This window comes from Grus americana, chromosome 20 (assembly GCF_028858705.1).
Source record: "Grus americana isolate bGruAme1 chromosome 20, bGruAme1.mat, whole genome shotgun sequence".
Taxonomy (NCBI): Eukaryota; Metazoa; Chordata; class Aves; order Gruiformes; family Gruidae; genus Grus; species Grus americana.
Genome location: NC_072871.1, coordinates 2,190,300 through 2,211,268, shown reverse-complemented (window position 1 = coordinate 2,211,268; position 20,969 = coordinate 2,190,300). Strand labels below are relative to the sequence as shown.

The window sequence follows — 20,969 nt, the reverse complement described above, 5'->3', positions numbered from 1 at the left end:
TATTCTTTCTCTCCTTTTCAAGCTGCCGTCTCTTGCACCTGGGAATGCAAAGGTTGCCACTGCTCAGTGGAAAGCAGCACTTTCTCCACTCATGGCAGCTCCCTATCTGCAATAAGCAGGGAAAAAATTAAAAAAAAAAAAAAAAGGAAAAAAAAAAAGGAGAAAAAAGATCCCTCCAGGAATTTCAAACCCTGACACTCTCTAAAAGGAGTTTTAAGTTCATTTGAGAGCAAAGTGACTGTGCACATCTCATCCAGCACCATGGCTCTTGTAAAACAGCTGCCTTGGGTGAAGTCTCAGAAACACCGAGGCTAATGGAGAACTTCATTACTGACTCCCCTTCCTGCTCCTTCATGCCGCTGCTTTAGTGGAACTTTCCATATCTGGGGCTGGGGAATCAGAAAGGGAGCGGTTTGCCTTGAAAGGTCAAGCGAGATGCAGCACAGAGTTAGGAGCTATGTACATTAGGAGGAGAACTGAAATTGCCTGCAATTCTTGCAAATAAACCACTTTTTAATTAGTTTCTGAGTCAGACTAAAGACAATATGGCCTAAAAAAATACAAGAGCGACTTTTTTCCGCACATCTCTTCCGTCTCCCTGCCCCTGTCCCCTCCTTGTCAAAGGCAAAGATGGACCTAAACTCACACCCACATGTAAAAATGAACTGGAACATTTCCCCATGGACAACATCACACAGTCTCATCCATAGCTTTTTTTTTTTTTTTTTTCTATCTGCATTGAGCAATTTTACACAAAAGGGGACACCGAGTCCAGTGAGTAACTTACACTGGGCTTTAAGCAGGCTGGTACTCAACCCCAGAACTGGAAATTAAAGTGCTGGGAACACACAAAGATCTCATTCCTACAGCTGTACATTAAATTTATAGTTCAATTACTTCTCTTTATCAGTGCCAGGATGAAGCCATAAGAGGACATCTCCGCTGGTAACAACAGCACATCTCTGCAATACCTTCCACTTGAGGAACAAAGAACAAACCACCACTGCCCACCCAAGGACCCCCACCTCCAGGCTGCTCCCCAAGAGCACCCACCCAGCTCCCTGCCCTCGTCCGACAGCACCGACACCTCGTCCCCGGCGCAGCAGCTACTCAGTTGTCACAAATAACAGGCTGGCACGCTGAGGACAACCAAGAAAGGGGACGCGCTGCCTCAAAACAGCGGATTATAAACTGGGGCAGCTCAGCTATTGCCCCACAAGAGTATGAGCCTTCCCTGCAACAGGAGATCTTCGTAGAGATCTCCAACATCATGGTCTTCATCAGTGGTGGAGCCAGACAGCAGACACAGGCATTACTGCAGCGGTGGCGGTGTGCCTTGCTTGGGAAAGAGACCCCTAAATCTCATTCAAGGCTGCAAGCTACCTGAATTTCCTGGCTCATCTTGGACACAGAGAAAGCAAAGGTTTGTACACAGAGGTGTAACTTGTAAAAGGCCATTCGGAGAGGCAGCAGCAGGGCTATGGTACATGCTAACACGGTTCAAATGAGGATCTGATACTGACCTCAGTACCAGTACCCTTCTGAGTCAAGGGGGAGTAAAAAGAGGGGAAAACACATAAGTCACACTAAGTCTTTAGCCCAAACAGCACCTTTAGTCAGTCTTTGGATCTTCAAGTTCAAGCCTCTGAAAGTTTTAGATCCCAGGTTCAATACTGACAGATAACCTGCCAAGGGGATTTTCCCAAAGAGAACAAAATCCAGAACAGAACTAGTCTTATGTTGCAGGCCATGGCTCCCATCAAACACACAACCAGTCTGCTGCAGCAGCTCCACCTAAACTAGAACCCAGAAGCACCAGCAGACTTGTGCGGATTCCCATTCCCACACATCGCAGAATGGTTTGGGCTGGAAGGGACCTTTGAGGACCACCTAGTCCAACCCCTCTGCAGTGAGCAGGGACACTTCTACTAGATGAGGTTGCTCAGAGCTCTGTCCAACCTGGCCTTGAATGTTTCCAGGGATGGGGCATCTACCAGCTCTCTGGGCAACCTGTGCCAGTGTTTTACCATCCTCACTCACAGCAAAAAAATTCTTCCTTTTATCTAGTCTGAATCTACCTTATTTTAGTTTAAAACCATTACCCTTGTCCTATTACTACAGGCCCTACTAAAATGTCTGTCCCCATCTTTCTTATAAGCCCCCCTTAGGGACTGGAAGGGGCTCTAAGGTCTCCCCGCAGCCTTCTCTTCTCCAGGCTGAACAACCCCAACTCTCTCAGCCTGTCTCCATAGCAGAGGTGCTCCAGCCCTCAGATCATCTCCGTGGCCTCCTCTGGACTCACTCCAACAGCTCCATGTCCTTCTTGTCCTGGGGACCCCCGAGCTGGAAGCAGCACTGCAGGGGGGTCTCACCAGAGCAGAGCAGAGAGGCAGAATCCCCTCCCTCAACCTGCTGGTCACGCTGCTGGGGATGCAGCCCAGGACATGGTCGGCTTTCTGGGCTGCACGTGCACATTGCCAGCTCATGTCCAGCTTTTCAGCCACCAGTAGCCCCAGGTCCTTCTCCTCAGGGCTGCTCTCAATCCCTTCCTCCTCCAGCCTGTATTGATACCGAGGGTTTTCCTGACCCAGGTGTAGGACGTTGCACTTGGCCTTGTTAAACTTCATGAGGTTCACACGGGGCCATTTCTCGAGCTTGTCCAAGTCCCACTGGATGGCAACTTGTGCCTCAGGCTTATCAACCGCACCACACAGCTTGGTGTCATCTGCAAATGTGCTGAGGGTGCACTCGATCCCACTATGTTGTTGATTAAGATATTCAACGGTATCGGTCCCATCCTCCTCGTTGAAGCAAAACAACTGTTCAAGCTAACTTAGAGACACAGGGTGCTTTTCCAGTCCATACTTCCCAGCTCCATACACTGTTGCCCATCCCTCAAAGAAACTATTTCATGCCATCTTGCAAGTCTGCTGTAATGATTTCATGTTCAAGCAACGCTCAAAAATGTAAATTCTCTGCCAACGCTAAACACTGTTATTAACAGGATTTAGGGACATCAACTAATTGAACTGCTATGACAATCACAGCTGGGTAACGAAGGTCAGCAAAGAACAACACATACAGCACAACGACCGTGCAAACCATTGTCTTTTACAAACATGGTATGCTTGGCAAGAGAAGAATACAATCTGAACGTTACCACAAGAATGGAGACTATGCAATTCAGATTTTAGGACTCTTCTTTCCCCAGTAACAGAACTGGACAATAAGCTGAAGTGGTTGGAAATTGAAGCCTTGAGATTGCTCCTGCACAGGGAGGGTTCTCAGCTTCCTTTTGACATGCAGTATTTGCTTTAAGTCAAAATCAGTCAAGACATACAAGGCGCAGAATTGTCTCTCTTCCCATTCTCCTTCTGGATTTTTACCTCCATAGACTCTTGACACTTACCTTAAGACCAACCAAGACTTAAAACGAAATAAAACTAAATAAACTAAACTCGTGAGCCAAGCAAGGCAAAGGATCAAAGCGAGAGTCTCCTCCTAGAGCAATGTGACCTCAGACTTCATCTCTGCTCTGCCCAGACCAGAGGTCCATACGCAACCGGTAGCAGCAGCAGCACTCACGTGCTCCCAGTTAATATGCAAGCATCGCGGCCACATCTGACACAGCATTCGATATTCTGCCTGTTCTGAGCTTTCTTTCCAACTAGAACAGCTTGACAAAACATTATGCTGGACAGAAGAGAAAGAAAAAGCCATGCTGTACTCACACACATCTGAACTAAGCCCAAAATTTTGTTTCTAAGCTAAGACTAGGTATTTTAATGGGGCCTCTTCAGTGCTTTTCTAATGCTGTTATGGAAAGGAGAACAAAAATACACCAAATCTCTACAGAGCTATGAGAAGTAACTAGTCAAGGAATAATAAAGCCATGGAAAGAAAGGAGCAGGGGGGAAGATAAAGGGTAGTGGGGCTTTTTTTTCCCTAATCCCACTGACACATTTATTAAGCCCTCAGATTTGTGCGCATGCAACTCACAGACAACTATGCAGGAAAGACTTCATCAAATTAACATATGCGCTGCATCCTGCAAAGTAAAAACAAGCAGAAACAACGCAGAAGCCACGAAGCATCCTGCAACGGCACGAGGTGTGGAGTGTCTAACCCCACCGGCCATCCTGCAGCGATCAGTGCCTGTTCTGGAGCAAAGAGAAACTCACAGGAAAACAGAAAGTTAACTTTAATAGAGGGAGGAAAAGGGCTAGGTCATCGTGTGGTGCAGATCAGAGTTCAGTTAAAACCAGTCACACAGACGAGGTTCAAAGTAACTCCTGTGAGCTTCACAGTCACACCAAAGCAGAAGTGAAAATGAGATATAATTCTTTAGGTGGGTGGAGATGGATGGACTGAAAAGCAAATTTGCATCTTCTGGGGAAGATCTCTGCTCAGAATAAATACGGGAGGAGAACGGAGCCACTCTGTTCATGGGAGCACACCTGAGACCCTCGGGGGACAGAGCACATCTCCAAGCCCCCAGTTTTGTTCCCATCATGTGCCAACCTCATGAGCGAGGTCTGGCCCTCAACCGATGCAGGTGCTCACCTTCCTCTTTGTTGTTGGTGATATCTTTCAGCAGCTCAGTCTTCATGCAGGCGTCTTTCCTTGTCTCTCCCTTACTCAGCACTGTTCGCTAAGGGTGGGGAGAGAAGAGACAGGGGAGGGAAAAAAAAAGAAATATCACTGTTTAGCTCAATGTTTATACACACGTTGCATTTAAAGCAAGAGAAAATCATGGACACATCCTGTTTACATCACGGGCAAACCTCATTCTGCAAAATAACGCTGCCAGGAAACTGCCACCAAGGCACAGGTCAAAGATAAAAGAGGGCAAGTCTTGCCCCAGCTGACAGCCCGTCTGCCTGAGAAGCAGAGGGGCTTCGAGCTGTGCCTGGGCTGAGACCTCACAGCTCTTTGGGTAAGATGCAGCCAGACAGATTTCTGAGTGTAACGTGCTTGGGAATCCAGCTGAGTGTGTCTGTACAGGCACGGCTGGAAACAGTCGGGAAAGGCATCACACGGAGGTGACCCTTACTGCCCAAAACTTCCTAGGTTTAGGGTGGGGGGAGGCAGATCTATCCACCTTCTCATTACATGTCATTTATCAACATCTACAGCCCAAGCATGCTTCTGGTGGTTTTGCTTTTTTTGTAGTTCATTCAAATGTAACTTATAAAATGCAAACCATCAGTTTGCTACAGCTAACTCATCATTCATAACATCCATGTTTATTAAAGTTAATGAGTTCTATTTTTAATTCTATAGAAAGTAATTTTTCTTTTTCCCCCTCTTCTTTATTTTTTTTTTTTTTGCAAAAAGGGAACACCTGCTCTTCTCCTCTGCCTTTCACACGCCTGGAGTCACGTTGCTAGATCAGGTTTGCAGCCTTAATACCTCCTCTTTCTCTTTTTTTTTTCTGAAGTGGCAAGACAAAAAAAAAAAAAAAGCTACCGAGAAAGAACAAAAGGAAAAAGGTATTAAAAAAACCAACCCCAAACACACACACAAGAGAAGGGGTCCTGTGACACAGCTCTGTGTTTAAGGAGACAAGCTGGTCTGAAAAGTAAACATGGCGACTGCCTTGCAAAGCTGCGGTGAGATCAGGGAGGCAGCGATGGCCGGACCCGGCTGGCGAAGGGTTCGGCACACGCTGCCTGCGTCGCAGGACAAGAATGAGCCCAGGTCAAACCAACTGCTGAAGGCCAGCACCCAGAGCAGACGATGCCTGCAGCCATGCAAATCACAAGGTTTAAAGCATGCTGAGTGATAAAGAGAGAAAACAACCTGTCCATCTCCCATAAAGCAAGCAAAAGAGATAAGACGCACACATGAAGTCTGGCATACCGGCTCCAAAACCATTCTCAGCAGCAGCTCACCCTTCCCCACATCGGTTTCTGTCCGAAGGTAGCACGGGAGATGAGCCTTGGTGTTGCTACTACCAACCACCCTGACATTTTTGTTTCCATGTGAATTCAGCTGCAATGCCAGGTGCCGGCAGGTATTGCAGAGCAGAGTCTTCCCTCACCCCAATTTCAGCAGCCCCCCATCCCATACAGCCAGCAAGGGCTCATCCAGCACCGGGTCCCTGCCCCTGGGCCACTGCAGTACTGTGGGACCACCCTGCCCTGCACCTAAATGCCATCATGTGCAAAGCAACACACTGCTGATAGGAAGGAAGAAAAATCAAGGGACGCCAGCTGGGCGCAGGCTGCTTGGGAAAACCTCCACCGCCTGCCAGACCTGCCCGCGCAGAGCTAAGGGCACCTTCAAGGATTGCTCCTCTAGCGAGGAGGAAGGTGGTCATGGGTGGTTGCCTGCCCCCGAACGCAAGCAAACACCAAACACGGCCACGTCTAGATGCTCTCAGCAAGAGGGAACTCGTGCCTCCAGCACACCACCTTCAGATTTTCAAACCAAAAAGCAAGCTGTAAGCGTTAGAAACCTCCGCTCAGCCAACCGATCAGATAGCCTGAAACAGAACATACCTCCAGCAGACACTGGCCAACAGCTTCCTTCAAGAAATGATCATAAAAACACAGCCCAAAGTTTGAACATAGATCAGCTTTTTTTTAATTTATTTGCTAAGCCAATAATATATATCCTTGCTGCAAACAATCTCCTTGTAAACCCTACCTCTCCTCTACTTGGACTTCTTGTAAACTGGGAATAACTTCATTTTTCTCATGGACTTAACCCGCTGCAAGACTAATGCAAAGAGAACTGCAGAGAACTGGGGCTCAAGTGCAGCCCCACGGCCCCCACCATTGGAAGGGGCACTCAGGCCCTTGCTACAGACACGTGGAGCAGCCCATCTAACAGGGACTAGCTTGTTTTCCCAACCTCTCCTGCAACAAAGAAAGGTCTTGATATTCCTGCTATTAAACTGACTCATACTGGAAGCCCCAGGATTTCCAGCAGGTCATTTTTGCCCATTCGATTCTCAGTTTTTCTTTATTTTATAAGCAGCAACCGCACTCCACAAATCATCCAAGCTCTCCCTTCCACAGAGGTGTTGCTGCTGCTCAGCCCACGCCTGAAAAAAAGCCACCGTAGGAACCCTGGAGTCAATCAGCCCTCGGCAGCTAACGACCACCCTCCCTCCTCGCTGCAATTACCAGGAGTTCGGGCCGCCAGCGGCGGGAGCTCTCAAAGCAGAAGTTCCAGTGCCAAGCGGGGCCAGAGAGAAACCATCACTTTTTGTCCTGTGAGAGTAACAAAAAGCTGGGTGCCAAGGCAAGGCTAACCAAGGTGGCACCTGACGGGCTCTCCTGGTCCCTGTCTCAGGGACACATCCCTCGCTAGCAGCGGCGGCGGCTTTACAACTTCCATGCCTTGCTCTGAAACAAACAAAAACTCAGCATCAAGGTAGAAAAGAAAATAATAATAATAATTAAAAAAAGCCAACTGTGAATTTTGAAGCATTTTGATCAAAAAGAAGCTACAGGAAACCCCTGCGAAGCTCTCGAAGCCTCTTCCCCCCAGGCCAGCGCTCGCCCCTCCTTGCTCCATCACCCCTCGGCAGATGCAGCAGCCGGCACCCAGCACCGACGGGCACCCACCGGGCATCCACCTCCAGCCGGGCAGCGCTGCCCATTCATTCCCACCGGCCCACAACTCCACCCAGCCAACTTAGCAACAACTTCACCGCAAGTGTCAATACCTCCATTTTTTTTTTTTGGTGTGTGTTGTTTTTTTGTTTTTCCCCCCCCCCTCCCCTCTCTTAACTTCAGAGCAAACTTCCCTTTCTGCTCACACTCCCCATGCCCCAATCCGCCGGCTCCCGATTGGCAAGGAAATCCTATACCCACCCTCCCCGCCGAGAAATGTCTGCTCTTGCAGCAGTCCCAACAAAGCCAACTGCCAAGCACAGGCTGCTTCACAATAAAAGTCTCACTCTCTCCATTTTTTTTTTTTTTTTTTTTCCCCTCCTTCCCCCCTTTCCCGCAGCGGTCCGCCTCCATTCCCTCGCCGACCCCAAGACTGATTATTAACCTTCGGTGGCTGGAGAGCCTCCATAAAGAGTACACACACCACCAGCAATGAAGTATTATTTCCCCTTCTTTTTATTTTTAGGTTTCAAGGGGAAGAAAAAAATTACTGCATCTTAAGAAAGACTGATTAGGTCTTTGAAAGGGCTTTAAAAGCCATGAGGATCTAAGCAGAGGAGCTAGTGCTGGTTTAGTTTTTCCTCTCCACCTCTATTTACAAGAAAACAGGCTTCCTCTTCTCTATGAGGTCTTTGGAGGGGATGGAAGATGGGTCAGACCAGCCAAGGAAAGGCTCTGCAGCATTTCCAAACAGACGACAACTAGAAACTACAGTGGTGCCTTTAAAACAAAAAAAAAAAAAAAAAAAAGCCCACAAAAAAAAAAGAAAAAAAAAAAAAGCAAAGCTGGGAAACACAGAAAGAGCTTTCTCAGCCTCCTCCTTGGCATTTTCATCAGCCATCCGGGTGCCCTTCGCAAAAGTCCAAACAGGTTTTATAGGCAAAGACAATACATGCACAGCAAAACTCCAACATATTGCAGCTTACCAAGCCCAAGAGACCAGGGAGTTACATCATGAACCAGAGCTCTCTCCAGGCAGACCAGGAAGGAGCGGAGGTTGATGTGCTAAGATGTCTACCTTCACCAGGGTCTTTTTTTTTTTTTTTTTTTTTTTTTGTCTTAAAAATCAACAGTCTAGGAACCTGAGGCTTTGCAGCAGCGTTATTCTGATCGGAGCCATGCAGCTAAAGCAGGTCAATGTGAAAGAGGGCTGGGCGCAGGGGACCCCTCTGAAACTGTGCTCGCTCCCGTTCGGGGCAGCAGCTGCATCCACACATCTGCCTACAGACCCGGCGGGACAGACAGGACTGATCCTGCCCGGCCCGTGAAGCCTCCAGCCAGGAGCTGGACACCAACTCCTCAGAGGTGACGCCACTGGGCCAGCTCCCTGATGGAGCCGGGGCTCCAGCAAGGCTCTCACCAGCCCTTCAGGATTTCACCTCCTGTGGAAGGCGGTGGCGAGGTTTGCAACACGCACTGTGGCAAGGTAGAGAGGCAAAGCTCTCAGTAAATGATGCAAGCCCAGCAGCAGCAGCAGATTCTCATTCACTCATTTTTTTCCCTCCCTTTTTCTCCTAAAAAAAATAAATAGTAAAAATAACACAACCCAAACCAACTCGCTTGTAATAACCTTTGCCTTAAAGAGAAGACAAACATTTTGTACTTAATTATACAGGAAGTAATGATGAAGAAAATGCTTGTGGAAAGAGAGTGTTTCTTTTGTAGGCATGTGAAGGCTGCTCATTTCAGATCTCGGCGCTGCTCAGGTCCTGCTGTGCTCGCCAAGGTCTGGGATCACTGCTCGTGGGGACGCTGACCACGGGCCTGTCATTAGAAGCAGCAGAAGCATTTGATCTGGAGAAGGAAGGAAGCGTAACCACCAGCGTACCTGGCCTACAAAGCAGTCACCAGTCTCAAAGCTCTTTTTTCTCAGGTTAAGGCCACTTCCTCATAAGCCTCGTGCAATCATGTGAACGTGGAATTTTATCTGCAGCTCACAACAAGCACTGCCCTCAGCCTGAAGTTTGTCCCCAAATCAAATTCTTTGCAATTCTTTTGTCTCCTGGATTCCTTTCATCCAGACTCTTCCTAAAAGAAAAGAAACACGTCCTTCCCTACCCCCCATGTCCTCTCTCCTATTCCAGAGGCACAAATCAACTCCCGAAACAGGGGGAAGGGTAGAAATGAGGTGCAAGTCCCTGCACGCAACAGCTGGGAACAAGGAGACACGTGCATGAAACACAACAGGACTTAAAGCAACTCCTCGTAAGACAACGCGATCCGCAATGGCGTGCAGGCTTCAGGCAAGGGGGGGTTTGCAGAGCCCGAGCCCCTCCTGTACAGGGGAGGCCGATCGATCAGACAACAGCCCTAGCATGGATGCAGCTACGCTTCCTCGCCACTTCCATGCTGGGAAGCATCGTACCCATCTAGCTGTGTCCCAGTACAGTTAAAGCCAGTGCATCTTGTATGTGCAGGCAAGTGTAAACCCAGAGCAGACAAAGGCATCTCCTCCTTCCACGGACTGAGGTTAGCAAGGAGTACAGCTGCCGCATGCCTTCTCCTAGCACCCGGGAGGGGAGGGAGGGAAGAAAGCCCTAAAATGGAGACCAAGATTCATCGCTATCTCTAGCAAAAGCAAACCTGCCATTTCAGAAACACCCAGTCCCCAGGAAGGCTTAGCCAGCATAAACCCATAGCACCAAGAGCAGCCTGAAGCAAGGAGGCTGCAGCAGCCCAGGGCAGGGGAGCTGGAAGGCCCCTCGCCCCCATCAATGGGCCTCAGGCACCTCTTCAGCCTCCACGCTCCTCTTCCTCCCACCCCCAAACCACTGCAGCCAGCGGAGCAGCTCCCTCTCCCCCTGCCCATCCCAATGGCGCCTGGCAGAAGGGCTGGTCGGGGCAGCAGCGGAGGGGAAGCCCCGCGTGGGCTTCCCTGGGGACCTGGAGGACCTCGCTCAGCTGCCCACACCACCTCCGCCTTGGTCACCTCCAGCCACCCAGAGGCCAGCAGCAAGACAGCGACGCCTGCGAGCCGGGAAAACAGACAGGGAGAGGGGAGAAAAAGAAAAAAAGCAAAAAAAAAAAAAAATAATCACACTTGCACCCTCGGGCCTGTCCCTCTAATAACTACAGCAAAACCTCACCAAGGCTTTACTCTCCTGGAGGGTGAGAAAGCGACACAGTGCTGCCCAGCACCCGAAGTCCTAGAGGTGGGAGATCCTCACACCCTCTCCTCCATGGCCTACGGGCTTCGTCCCCGGCGTGGGGCCTGTGTTATTTTTTTTCTGCTCTGTCATTAAGAGTGGAGCCTGGTCTTTTCCTTCAATCCCAAGAATTGCACTGAATTAGATCATCTTTCCCGGCTCACTTCCCCCTACAGGCAGCTCCCGAGCATGCTCAGCGCGGCCGGCGCTGCCATTTCATAACTGCATTGTTTACAGACACACACTGACCTGCCATTTTTTGACAGGAGGAGAGGAGCCAGCGTTTGCCTCCCGACCACTCGCGGGCCCCCAGCCCCTCGTCATAAAAATCCCCTTTGGAGAAGGGAAATTGCAGGCTGTGGGTTTGTGGTGGTGGTTTTGTTGTTTTTTGCCCTTTTTTTTTTTTCTGTCTTCCTTTTCCCTCCTTGATTTAGGTCAAAATCCACCTGCTTTGGAGGAGATGTTAACCCCTTTGGGGGTTGGGAGGACAGGTCTTGCAGAGCTCGATGCAAAATGCCAGCCATGATATTTTGCTTCTTCAAATCACAACCGTGCTTCAATGTCACCTAAAAATATAATATCCAGCCCAGTCTGCCATCCTCCGTCAAGCCTTCCTCTGTGAGAGAAAGAGTTGGAAATATGGTATTTCCCTTGAATAAACAAGTTGGCTTAGTCCCAGCACATACAGTTTTCTCCTTTAAATGAAAACCAGAGTATTTTTGCAGGCACACAGGAAAACGAGGAGAGGAGGAGGGGAAAAGTTCCTCATTTAACACCAAGAGCTCCATGAAAAGCCTTGCAAGGTTTCTCCGAGCCCCTCTCCGTTCCAGCCCTCTCCCTGTCTGTGCTGATCATACTTTACAGGTGAAAGCGGCTCTGACTTATGACGGAGAGAAAATGCCAGAAGAGCTGGAGGTTTCCTCATCCTTGGAACAAGGACAAGTTGTGAAAAGCTTCCTTTGCAAGAGGCAGTGTGCTGCTCCAACACAGTATGGCAGCGTTGCACGGAGGACGCTTGCACGCCAGATCATCTTAACCCCCACTGCCTCAACCCTACTCCCCCATGTCCACCAGCCTTCCCCCTCCTGATGGGGACTGAAGGAAAAAGATAAATAAATTACCTGGTTTGGAGGAAGCAAGCTGTTATGTTGGATCCCAGAATATTTTTTTTTTAAAAATGCTTGCTCTACATTTTTTCCCCTCTAATTTCTTTTTCTTTTTTAAGGATACTTTCCAGTTAGCTCGTACAGTTTGTGAGCTTCATTCCTGCTGCTTTCCTGACTACTGTAAATCCTGGCAGGCAACGCTGCCCGTCCTCCTGCTCTGCCCCCCTCCAGGACCAGCGCCACCGTACAGCAAAGCCAGACATTTCCTCCTCCACCCAAGAGACCAAGGAGCTCACATCGGCACGGGGAGGGACGGATCCCACGGGACCAAGGGAAACACAAGGGGACATGAGGGTCTTCTCTGCAAAGAGTTTGACTTCACAGGAGTCAAAAATAACTGGCTGAAAATGGTAGTTAAGGGTTATAAATTCATTTCCCAATCAGTGACATTATGTGTCACTGCAGGAACATATGGTCCCCCAAGCCTTTCAGCTGAACCAAGAGAAAGGTAGCTGTCCTGCTGCAGCCATTCCTTGACCGCTCTCAGCTTCAGGAGCGGGAAGGGGAGAAGAAAAAAAACTTCAGGGAAAAGCAGCAAAAGGACAACAAAGAGGAGCAGCAGGAATCAAGCCAGCCCTCCCCCAAACCAGCTGGCCAGGAGGGCAAAGCCCCTTAAAACTCCTAGTTTACCTGAATAAAATAGCTCCCTGCCATGGCACGAGATGCGCGCGGTCCTCTTTCGTTAGGAAATGGCACCGCGTGGGAGAGGTCGGGGGAGCCGGGCTCCAGTGCTGGCAAAAGGAGTCCCAGGACAACCTCCGCAGCCCGAGCCCCCAGGTCGTGGGCCCAATCCTGCCCCCGCCGTTGCCAGGCCCACGGTTTGCCTAACGGGGGCTGATCAGTAAGAAATATGCCCCGTGCGTGCTGCAGAGCCCAGCTCTGTCCAAACGTATTCTTGGGAAGAGGGGAAGAGCTCGTGCTGGCACTTCAGAGCCAGTTAAATACATGAAGGGGGAAAAATCCAAGACCCCAGGGCCCTACTTTGGGGCTCTTAACCCTTGCTGAAAAGCAGCGACGTCCAGACCTTGGGTTTCTCTCTTCCCTCCAAAGTAGGTCAGGCTTTTCAGCGTCTCTCTGCAGATACTTTCAAAGGGCATCAGCCGGCAGGGATGGAGCATTAGGTGTTTTTGGCCAGCTGTCACACCAGTGTCATCGTGGTCACCACCACACAGGAGCACACATTCCACACCTCAGCGTTTTTCTGGTTGCTTGTTTCCTCAGCCTTCATCAAAGCCAAAGCACATTTCTTCCCCTGGATGGGAGCCGATCAGGCAGCACGTCAAGGCCTCTGCTCTTCACTGTTAAAAAGAAATCTTGTTTCTCTCCTTCTGACTTCTTCTGATGCCTTTTCCTTTAGCACACATCTTCTAGATGACGAATAATGAGTGTATTTATAGTCCAGCGGAGACACGATAGATATTTAGATTAGCTATCACAGCCTGTCCTGTAAGCTCCCTAATCTTTTAAATGCCATCTTCACATCTCACTCCTCGATTGAAAATTCAATATTGTGTCTGCACAGCAGCTTCAGGGGTCTTCCCCAAGCCCAGGCCAGTGTTTTGCCCCCTGGCAGGGGTGCCTGGACCCCCCATGGCTCTGGGACCTCCGGCGTCTGCCCCAAGTCCCTCTGAGGTCTGTGGCAGCCCACAGAGCTGTCTGCATGTAACACAAACGACAGCAAAAAAAAAAAAAAAACCCAAACCCAAGAGCACGGCAGGGCCAGGGGTCTGAATTTTAGGCAACTTTTTAAATAAGCTGCAGACATGGGCCTCCTGCCATGAAATCAACCATGGATGTTTCGGTTTAATCAGCTGCTCCCTTGCATTGCAAGCTACTATTAAAAAGAAAAAAGAAAAGGAGAGAGAGGGGAGGAAACCACCCAAAATAAAAAGGATTGTTTCTTCCTGGTAAAATAATGTTCTCTCTTGCCTCCACCCGAAGAAGTGAGCTGTAGGCTTGCTTGATGCAAGCAGAGGCTGTCAAAGGAGACCTAGCGAGGAGGTGCCATGTGGCCACAGGCCCTCTCCTCCCCTTTGGAAGTTCAATCTTCGAGCAGCTCAGACACCCCAGGGTTTGCTCTTCTTGCTTACAAGAGCTGCAAGCAGAGAGAGCTCCTGGGAGACCCAAATTTTCCAGAAACTTCACACTTTAAAAATGTTTTTAAAAAGCACCAAAAAAACCCCCACCAACACCCAAAAACCCAACCCCAAACAAGCCTCCCCACCCCAGAAGACAAATAAAAGACCACCCAGATGCAAGGAAACAAAGCCCAAGCTTCCCCGGAGCCAGGCGACGTCGGATGCCGAAGTAACCTGCAAGCCCATGGCACAGCACAAGGCAACAACACTCACCCCAGCACAGAGGGAGCCCGGCCAGCCTCCTCCAGCCGGCCCCCAGCACCCCCCGTGCCCACCCGCCCTCCCGCGCACGGGGCAGGAAAATAAATGTATAGAGAAGCAAATAAATAAATAACTCCCAGCCATGATTCCCTGAACTGTCTTCCTCTTCTCCGAGGTTTCTCCTTCCCCAGTGGCAGACAGCCTGCCTGTGGCCAGGGCCGGCGGGGAGCCGCTCTTTGCGAGGCACGGGAGGTGGACCCTGCTGTACCTGCAGACATCTGTTGTCTTCTCCTGGTGAAGACTCAAAGAGTTGCATATTCCAGATCCTCATGAGCAGTGATTCAGTTTCTGCTCATGTGATAAAAGCTCCCTCTACAGAGTGAGCATGCCCAGAGGAGACCATTTCACTGCTCCCTCCAAGCTGCAGCCATTTCACAGAGAACCTGCCGGCTCCAGGGCGTCCATTGGAGCGCGATTATCCCGGGCATCCCGGGGACGCACCGGTAATGCAGATCATCTGTCAACTTTCTGACAGGGTGCCAGGCCTCAAAACTGATCGCTCGCCTGAAAAAAAAAAAAGCCTTTTAAACCATAGAGCGAAGTGTTCTGACTCGGTGGCCTTCAAGAGTAGCCCTTGCCCGCAGGAAAAGGAGAGGCAGGAGGGACAGGGAGGGATGCTGCATGGCTTGGGGACGCTCCCGTGCTGATTTTCTTCTGCTTAATAAAGCGGCCGACCTCCGAGCTCTGGGATGAAGGCACACGGGTTAAACTGGTTCAGTGTGCAGTGTCCAACTGCAAGTGCATTCGAGATCCGATCTGCTGAGCTGAAGGGGAGCTATTTTTCACTTTGGGGATTAATAAGACAACCCGACCTGGTACAACCAACCTTAAAAGGGTATCTTAAATGCAGTCATTAAAAAGAGGGGGGGGGGAATGGCACAAGGGGGGAAAACCCTAATGAAGTGATAGTGCACTACTAGGTGCAGGAGCTCTGAGCTCAGCCTATGTCAATCCATATGATACAGCTGGCCCAGCCAGCAAGAGAGAAGAAGAAATTTTAGCTTCAAAATAAAAGTAGTTTGTTCCACTTAACAATTAAGCATAAACTCTTGGCAACCTTCATATCTGCTCAAGCTCCCAGTAAAACTGCCGGAGCAACTCGCAGGAACATCTGTAAGCAGAGATCGGCTGGAAGGGATTCAAGCGCAAGACTGGCATTTATCAGAGCAGGAGGCTGCTGGAGCGGGGTGTCGCGCTGGAGAACCTCCCACCCAAGCAGGGGGAGGGCGGCCGGCAACCCCGGAGAAGAGGCCAGAAGGAAGAGGAAACTCAGAAATGGACTGTGGCACCACCCGCTTGTTCTTGGCCAAAGAAAAAACAGTTTTCAAAAAAAAAAAAAAAAAAAAAGAGCACAGAAGATAGTTCTCTTGAAGAGGAGAAATTAAAATGAAGAGGAGCTGAGTGTAATGTGTTACAGTGGGCTGGGGGGGAAGGAGCAGCCTGCACTGTAGGGAGAAAAAAAAAGCCATCGAAATGCATAGTGAGGTTTTGAGGAGCCCAAGGATTTTGTTTGCCTGGCACCAAAAGCAGGTGTGCAAACTCAGGCCTTCAGCACATGCACGAAGCCATCGCCTGCTCCGCTCTCCCCGTCCCCTCCTCTGCCGAGCATTGCATGTCCTGCCATAGCATTATCGCAGGCTGGAAACGCCAACAAGACACGTTTTCTCCAGCCCAAGCAGCTATTTCACCACAATGTCCAGGCACATTTGCAAAGCAGCCATAGTTAAAGCAGCAGCAGAGCCTGCTACGGATCTGCCTCTGCTAGGAGGACATTGTTTTTCTCTCCACGCTCTGGAGAAGATTCCCTACTAAACAGTTAAAACACACAAGGCTAAATTGAGATGACTGAAATTCATAGAGAAGGAATATTTAAGGTGACAGTATAAAGCAAGGATCTCTCTTTCACCCACTGGGTTTTGTTTGATGTAAATCTTAAGTTTTAATGTACACAAAACGAGATTATCCTGGCCTATCAGTCACCGAGAGGTGTAGAGGTAACTCATTTAGGACATACTCAAAAATCCCCAAACAAAAGCAACAAAAACTGACTACATAGATAGAAGTTGTATTATCCACTGCATCAAAAGATTACTGTAGTTCAAAGATGTCTTTAAAACGGTTGACACATTGCCCTTCTTTGCAGCACGAAATTACCAAGCTTTCATTAAAAACACAGAAATAGAAAGAATGATATTAACAAACACCGTGTCAATGAACCACCACGGCCAACATCCCCTTTCAGAGATAAAATAATGATGGAGAACCACGCTGCAGCCTCAGCCCTCCTGCACACGCAGAAGGGCAGCACTCCCCACTGCATCTCAACACCAGGCATGTTTTTACTGCTGAGGTTAAATATACACTGAGAGCAGAAGCTACCACAAACGCTTTTAACATCTCATGGCCATCCTTGAAAGCACTAAACAGTTTAAAAAAAAATAAAAAACAAAGCTGATCAGAGTATTGCAGATGCTTCAACAACCAGCTCAAGAGAAGCAACTGATGGGCATCGTACCAGTATCTCTGCACAGCGCCGCATTCGCAGGGGATGCTTGTGCGTTGATTAATCAAGACCTTCAATTTATGCCATCCAAAAGAAGAAAGAAGCTTCCAGACCACCCCGGCGTTGCTCCGCCTGGCAGTGCCAGCACTGTGCCCGGGCAGGGTCCATCGGCTGTCGGAGCAGTGCCTCCTGCCCCGGCACCCCAGGCCCCCCATCTGCCCCAGTCTGCAGAGGTCGGGTGCTGCACGAGCACAGGCTCCTTTCTACCCAGCTGGTTAGAGACTCATCTCCAGGCTGGCCAAGGAAGCGTTTTTTCTAGTGATGTAGGACAAGAACAAGCCTGTGCCCTGTGAAGCTGTCCCCATTATTTAACCCAAGTACTCTCCAGCAGTTTCCCCACCAAGCCGGTACCAGACAGCACCCTCCTTTCAAAACATTTTCTACCAGGGACCATAAAACTACAAGGTATTTTTACTCCGGGGCGCTCTCGCCTCCGTCCTCTGATTCCAGGCTTAAATATCCCTTTCAGAAATCTCACATTTTCAGGAGGAAAGCTGCAGCACAACAACCTCCCTTCACAAAGGACACCGGATTCCTCAGGGCTTTTGCTTAATTACACCATTACGTATGACATTTTCACAGCTCCCTTACAGAGGAAGCTCAAGTGGGAGGCAAGGGGAGATTTTTCTTTCTCTAGGATGAACAGTATTTAGCTCTGCAAAATATAGGGGGGTTTCCTTATTTCCATCAGGCTCCTTTTCTTCCAGAGCCTCCAGTTGCTCAAATCTGAAGCTCTTCTTCAGTTCTTTTCCCAAAAGCACAATAAGCTGAAGGGACTTTTGATACAAGATGAGCATTTTTGCTGGAATCCTGATTTGCTTCTGCACTGCTGAGAACCGCTCCCCAGCTCCGCCGCAAGCTGTTAACATGCCTCCTTCCCTCCTCAGCCATTTTGTACGACATTTCCTAACCGGAATGCCCATTCCCAGGACACGCTGAGCATCCTCAGCATCCTCCGTGGGAACCCAAATGTTCACCTCCACGCTCAGGTAATGGTCTGGAAGGAGCAGGCGGTCATTAATGCACATTTCTGGAATCACAGCTTTCGCCACCTTTCAAAACCTGCTTTTTTCCCCCAAGAGTTTCCAAACCATCTCCCTCCCTCCCCCTCTTTCCCCAGCAAAGTTGAAAATGCTTTTACTTAATAGGAAACATGAAATGTTCTCTGGGACACTGTGTTGAGTAAATCACACAAACCAAGAAGAAGAAAAAAAACAAAAAAACAGGGAAAAAATAAAAAAAAAAAGATGCTGTTGCGACAGATGTTGAGAAGTAAGCTCTCTGGGAGATGTTGCTATGTTTTGATAAGAATATGTGTTGAGTATTTCATTTACAGGGCAATCCTAGAACTTTATTTAGAAGCATATTGGCCAGACAGCTGTAATTTAGAACATACTGTATTCCTAACAGTTCCCAATTAGAAACTCCTTCAGCTTTAACTTATAGTAACCACGGCTCCTTCTATTTTGGAAATCTAGAAACACCATTTCTCCCCCTTCATTCAGCTATTGCATATCAAGAGCTTCTACCGTACAAACACAGCCTTGCTCGAGAAGAGTCCTAAATACAGCATCCCTTGCAAAGCCCAGCGAGCAAGCTCATTGTTTTAACCACACTCACCGTTTGCTCCACGGGCAAATGTTTTATTGTTTTATTTGGGGGACGGTAGATGGGGTGGGAATCAGACCCATGTCAGTGCAAAGCCATCCTGCTTATTAGTAGTCTTCTGCCAGTGAAGCCGGCTGTAAAAATGGCTGCTCACATTCAATCTCGCTTCTGCTGCAACACTGCTGTAATGCTGGAGCTCGGGCGTAGATCCTGCCAATGAGCCTCACGTGTTCAACGTGTCCCTGTTCTTTGACCTCACACCTATTTTTCTTAAGGATTAGGGCATTCACGTGAAAATAAGCAAGTTCTTCACTGGAGGAGAATCAGTGCTTCATGATGCTTTTATAGATCTCCCCAAATCATGAGCTCGCCTATGAAATATCACAGTTGATGGCTCTACAAGCAATTCCGCTGACATTATAAATTTCTGCAAGGAACAGAAGGAGCAGATGAACTCTTTAAAAACAAAGCTCCTGCCTTCATGCAAATATCACTAGTTGTTAAGAGCGGAGTAATAAAGCAAGCATGATGTGTATACAGAATTGGCTCTAAAGAGGCTGCTTTTCAGCAACTGCCATAAGGTGGCAGTGGGTCTTTAAGGCTACCTTACACCTTTCACACAAGCACAATAGGAAATTATCACACGAGTGGTTTTCCAGCATCTGAAACTGTTTAAGTCAAATTTCCTCATTAAGGGAGCCAGACCATACATGAAAACTTGGGGCTGAGATCACCTCAACACCAGAGTCGCACAAGGAGAAAAAAGCCACCACGATCAGTTCTGAAAAGTCATAAACGCAGCCCCCATCTGAGCCAAAGAAAATCAAAACCTTTTCCTTTCAGTGCACAATTGCAATGCCGTTTATTTTACATAAATGCTTTTCTTTGTGCATTCATCCAACCATAAACAAGCCAGCATCCATAAAGGGTAAGAGAAGTTCTGCATGGCCAGCAAGCTGGGGCTCCAGCAGACTTTTATGCAGGGACTGTAAAAGCAACACCAGTAAGCAAGCTGGTCACTGACTTAGTGCAGGGCTGACGTATCAAACAGGCTCAGAAAATGCTGTGGAAGCGTTGGGTACGCAAGAAATGCAGAACCAAGCAATAAATAGGCAAGTTACTTTAGGTAATAAAATGACTCACCATGCAGATTGACCCAACTCTATGAGACTGTCACTTGGGCCGGAGCAATAAAATAAAAATCTGTGTTTTGCTCTTCACCAATCACCCCCTGAACTGCGCTATGGAAAGCGGGCAGAGTTGCCCTGAAGAAAGAGCCGGTCTATCTTACTGCATGCAGGCTAAAGATAGACCGCGATCGCAGAGATTTCTGTTAATAAAGTTAAACACAGTAACTTTGTAATACCGACGTATTGACAGCGCCCCAAGTAGAGCAAACCTCTTGCCTTACCTTCACTTACAGCCAGGCTGAAAGAAGCGTGGGCACCCAATAACACACATGGGAGACGGGGTCTGCGAGGGCTGAGGCTCGCGGCCGACTTCTCCCCCCCTGTTCCAGACAAAGTCAGATCTTCCCTACACCTCACTAATACAAACATCGAGAGCCAATGTAAATGTTTTATTGGCACTTTACCATGCAGCTTGCTTGTACGACAACTGGAGTCAATCGGCTCATGCAGCACATACCTGCTGGTGCTTACACATTCCTTGTAAAACACTGGCAACTACAGACGAAAACCAAAAGCCCAACCTAGCACAACTCACAGAGTCCCCTTCCTTCCCCCAAAGCCACTCGCCAACGCGTTAAACCCCTGCAAGAAGCACAGAAAACCCCTCAGCCAAAGGAATAAACATATCCATATTCCCTCCTCTCCTTGCCAGTTTGGAGGACCTGATGTGGCAAGGTTTGTTTGCAATCCTTGGAATGCAAAATAAGCCCGAAAAAGGGAGCTTGAGTTTTACATTCTTTCGCCCTCCCACAATCACAGACGGATCTAGATTTAAACTGCGGAGCAGGTCTGCGCCCTGCAAGGCTTCCCATTAATAATAATTAGCGACCGAGCCGCGCAGCCCACGACTGAGACGCGATCACATGCCTTCCAATATGAAGGCACAACCCAGCGAGTCCCCGCAGCCCTCGCTGCCAGCCCCTGCCTGCTGTCGCTTTATGTCACCACCCTAACATTAGACAGGTCTGTTCTTTATATAGGTTCGCCAGTCAGTAAAGGTCAGTATTTTAAAACCCCTCCCCGCTGATCCGCAGGAAACGGTTTGAAGCCATCTCGTGTCAGTGGTTAACTATGCTGCTTTTGAATCAATTCCAACAGTTTTTACTTCATCCGGTCTCCTCGCTCCCCCAGCCCGGGGGCACGGGAAGGAATCGGCCGGATTTGCCCTACCTCCGTCCCGTCTGCAGGGAGCTGCTGGGTCCTTCCAGATCCTGACTCCAGGCCTATCACTCCTCCAGCCACAAATCCATCTCACTCTATGGGTGCAGCCTC

The 20,969-nt window shown here is 48.9% G+C and overlaps 1 protein-coding gene across 17 annotated transcripts in view; it reads right to left on the bottom strand.

Annotated features, from left to right (window-relative positions):
• Positions 1 to 20,969, bottom strand: part of EHMT1 (euchromatic histone lysine methyltransferase 1) — a 123,960-nt gene that overhangs the window by 59,934 nt on the left and 43,057 nt on the right. For 7 of the 17 annotated variants that reach the window (XM_054848636.1, XM_054848634.1, XM_054848647.1 and 4 more), the window contains one exon: positions 4,564 to 4,651. In XM_054848636.1, the coding sequence (XP_054704611.1) occupies positions 4,564 to 4,651 (88 nt within the window). Of the gene's footprint in view, positions 1 to 4,563; positions 4,652 to 5,862; positions 5,882 to 7,133; positions 7,340 to 9,453; positions 9,473 to 10,711; positions 10,863 to 14,544; positions 14,633 to 19,918; positions 19,938 to 20,867; positions 20,930 to 20,969 lie in introns of those variants that run through there. The other 10 variants (XM_054848639.1, XM_054848643.1, XM_054848646.1 and 7 more) reach the window with 10 other exon arrangements.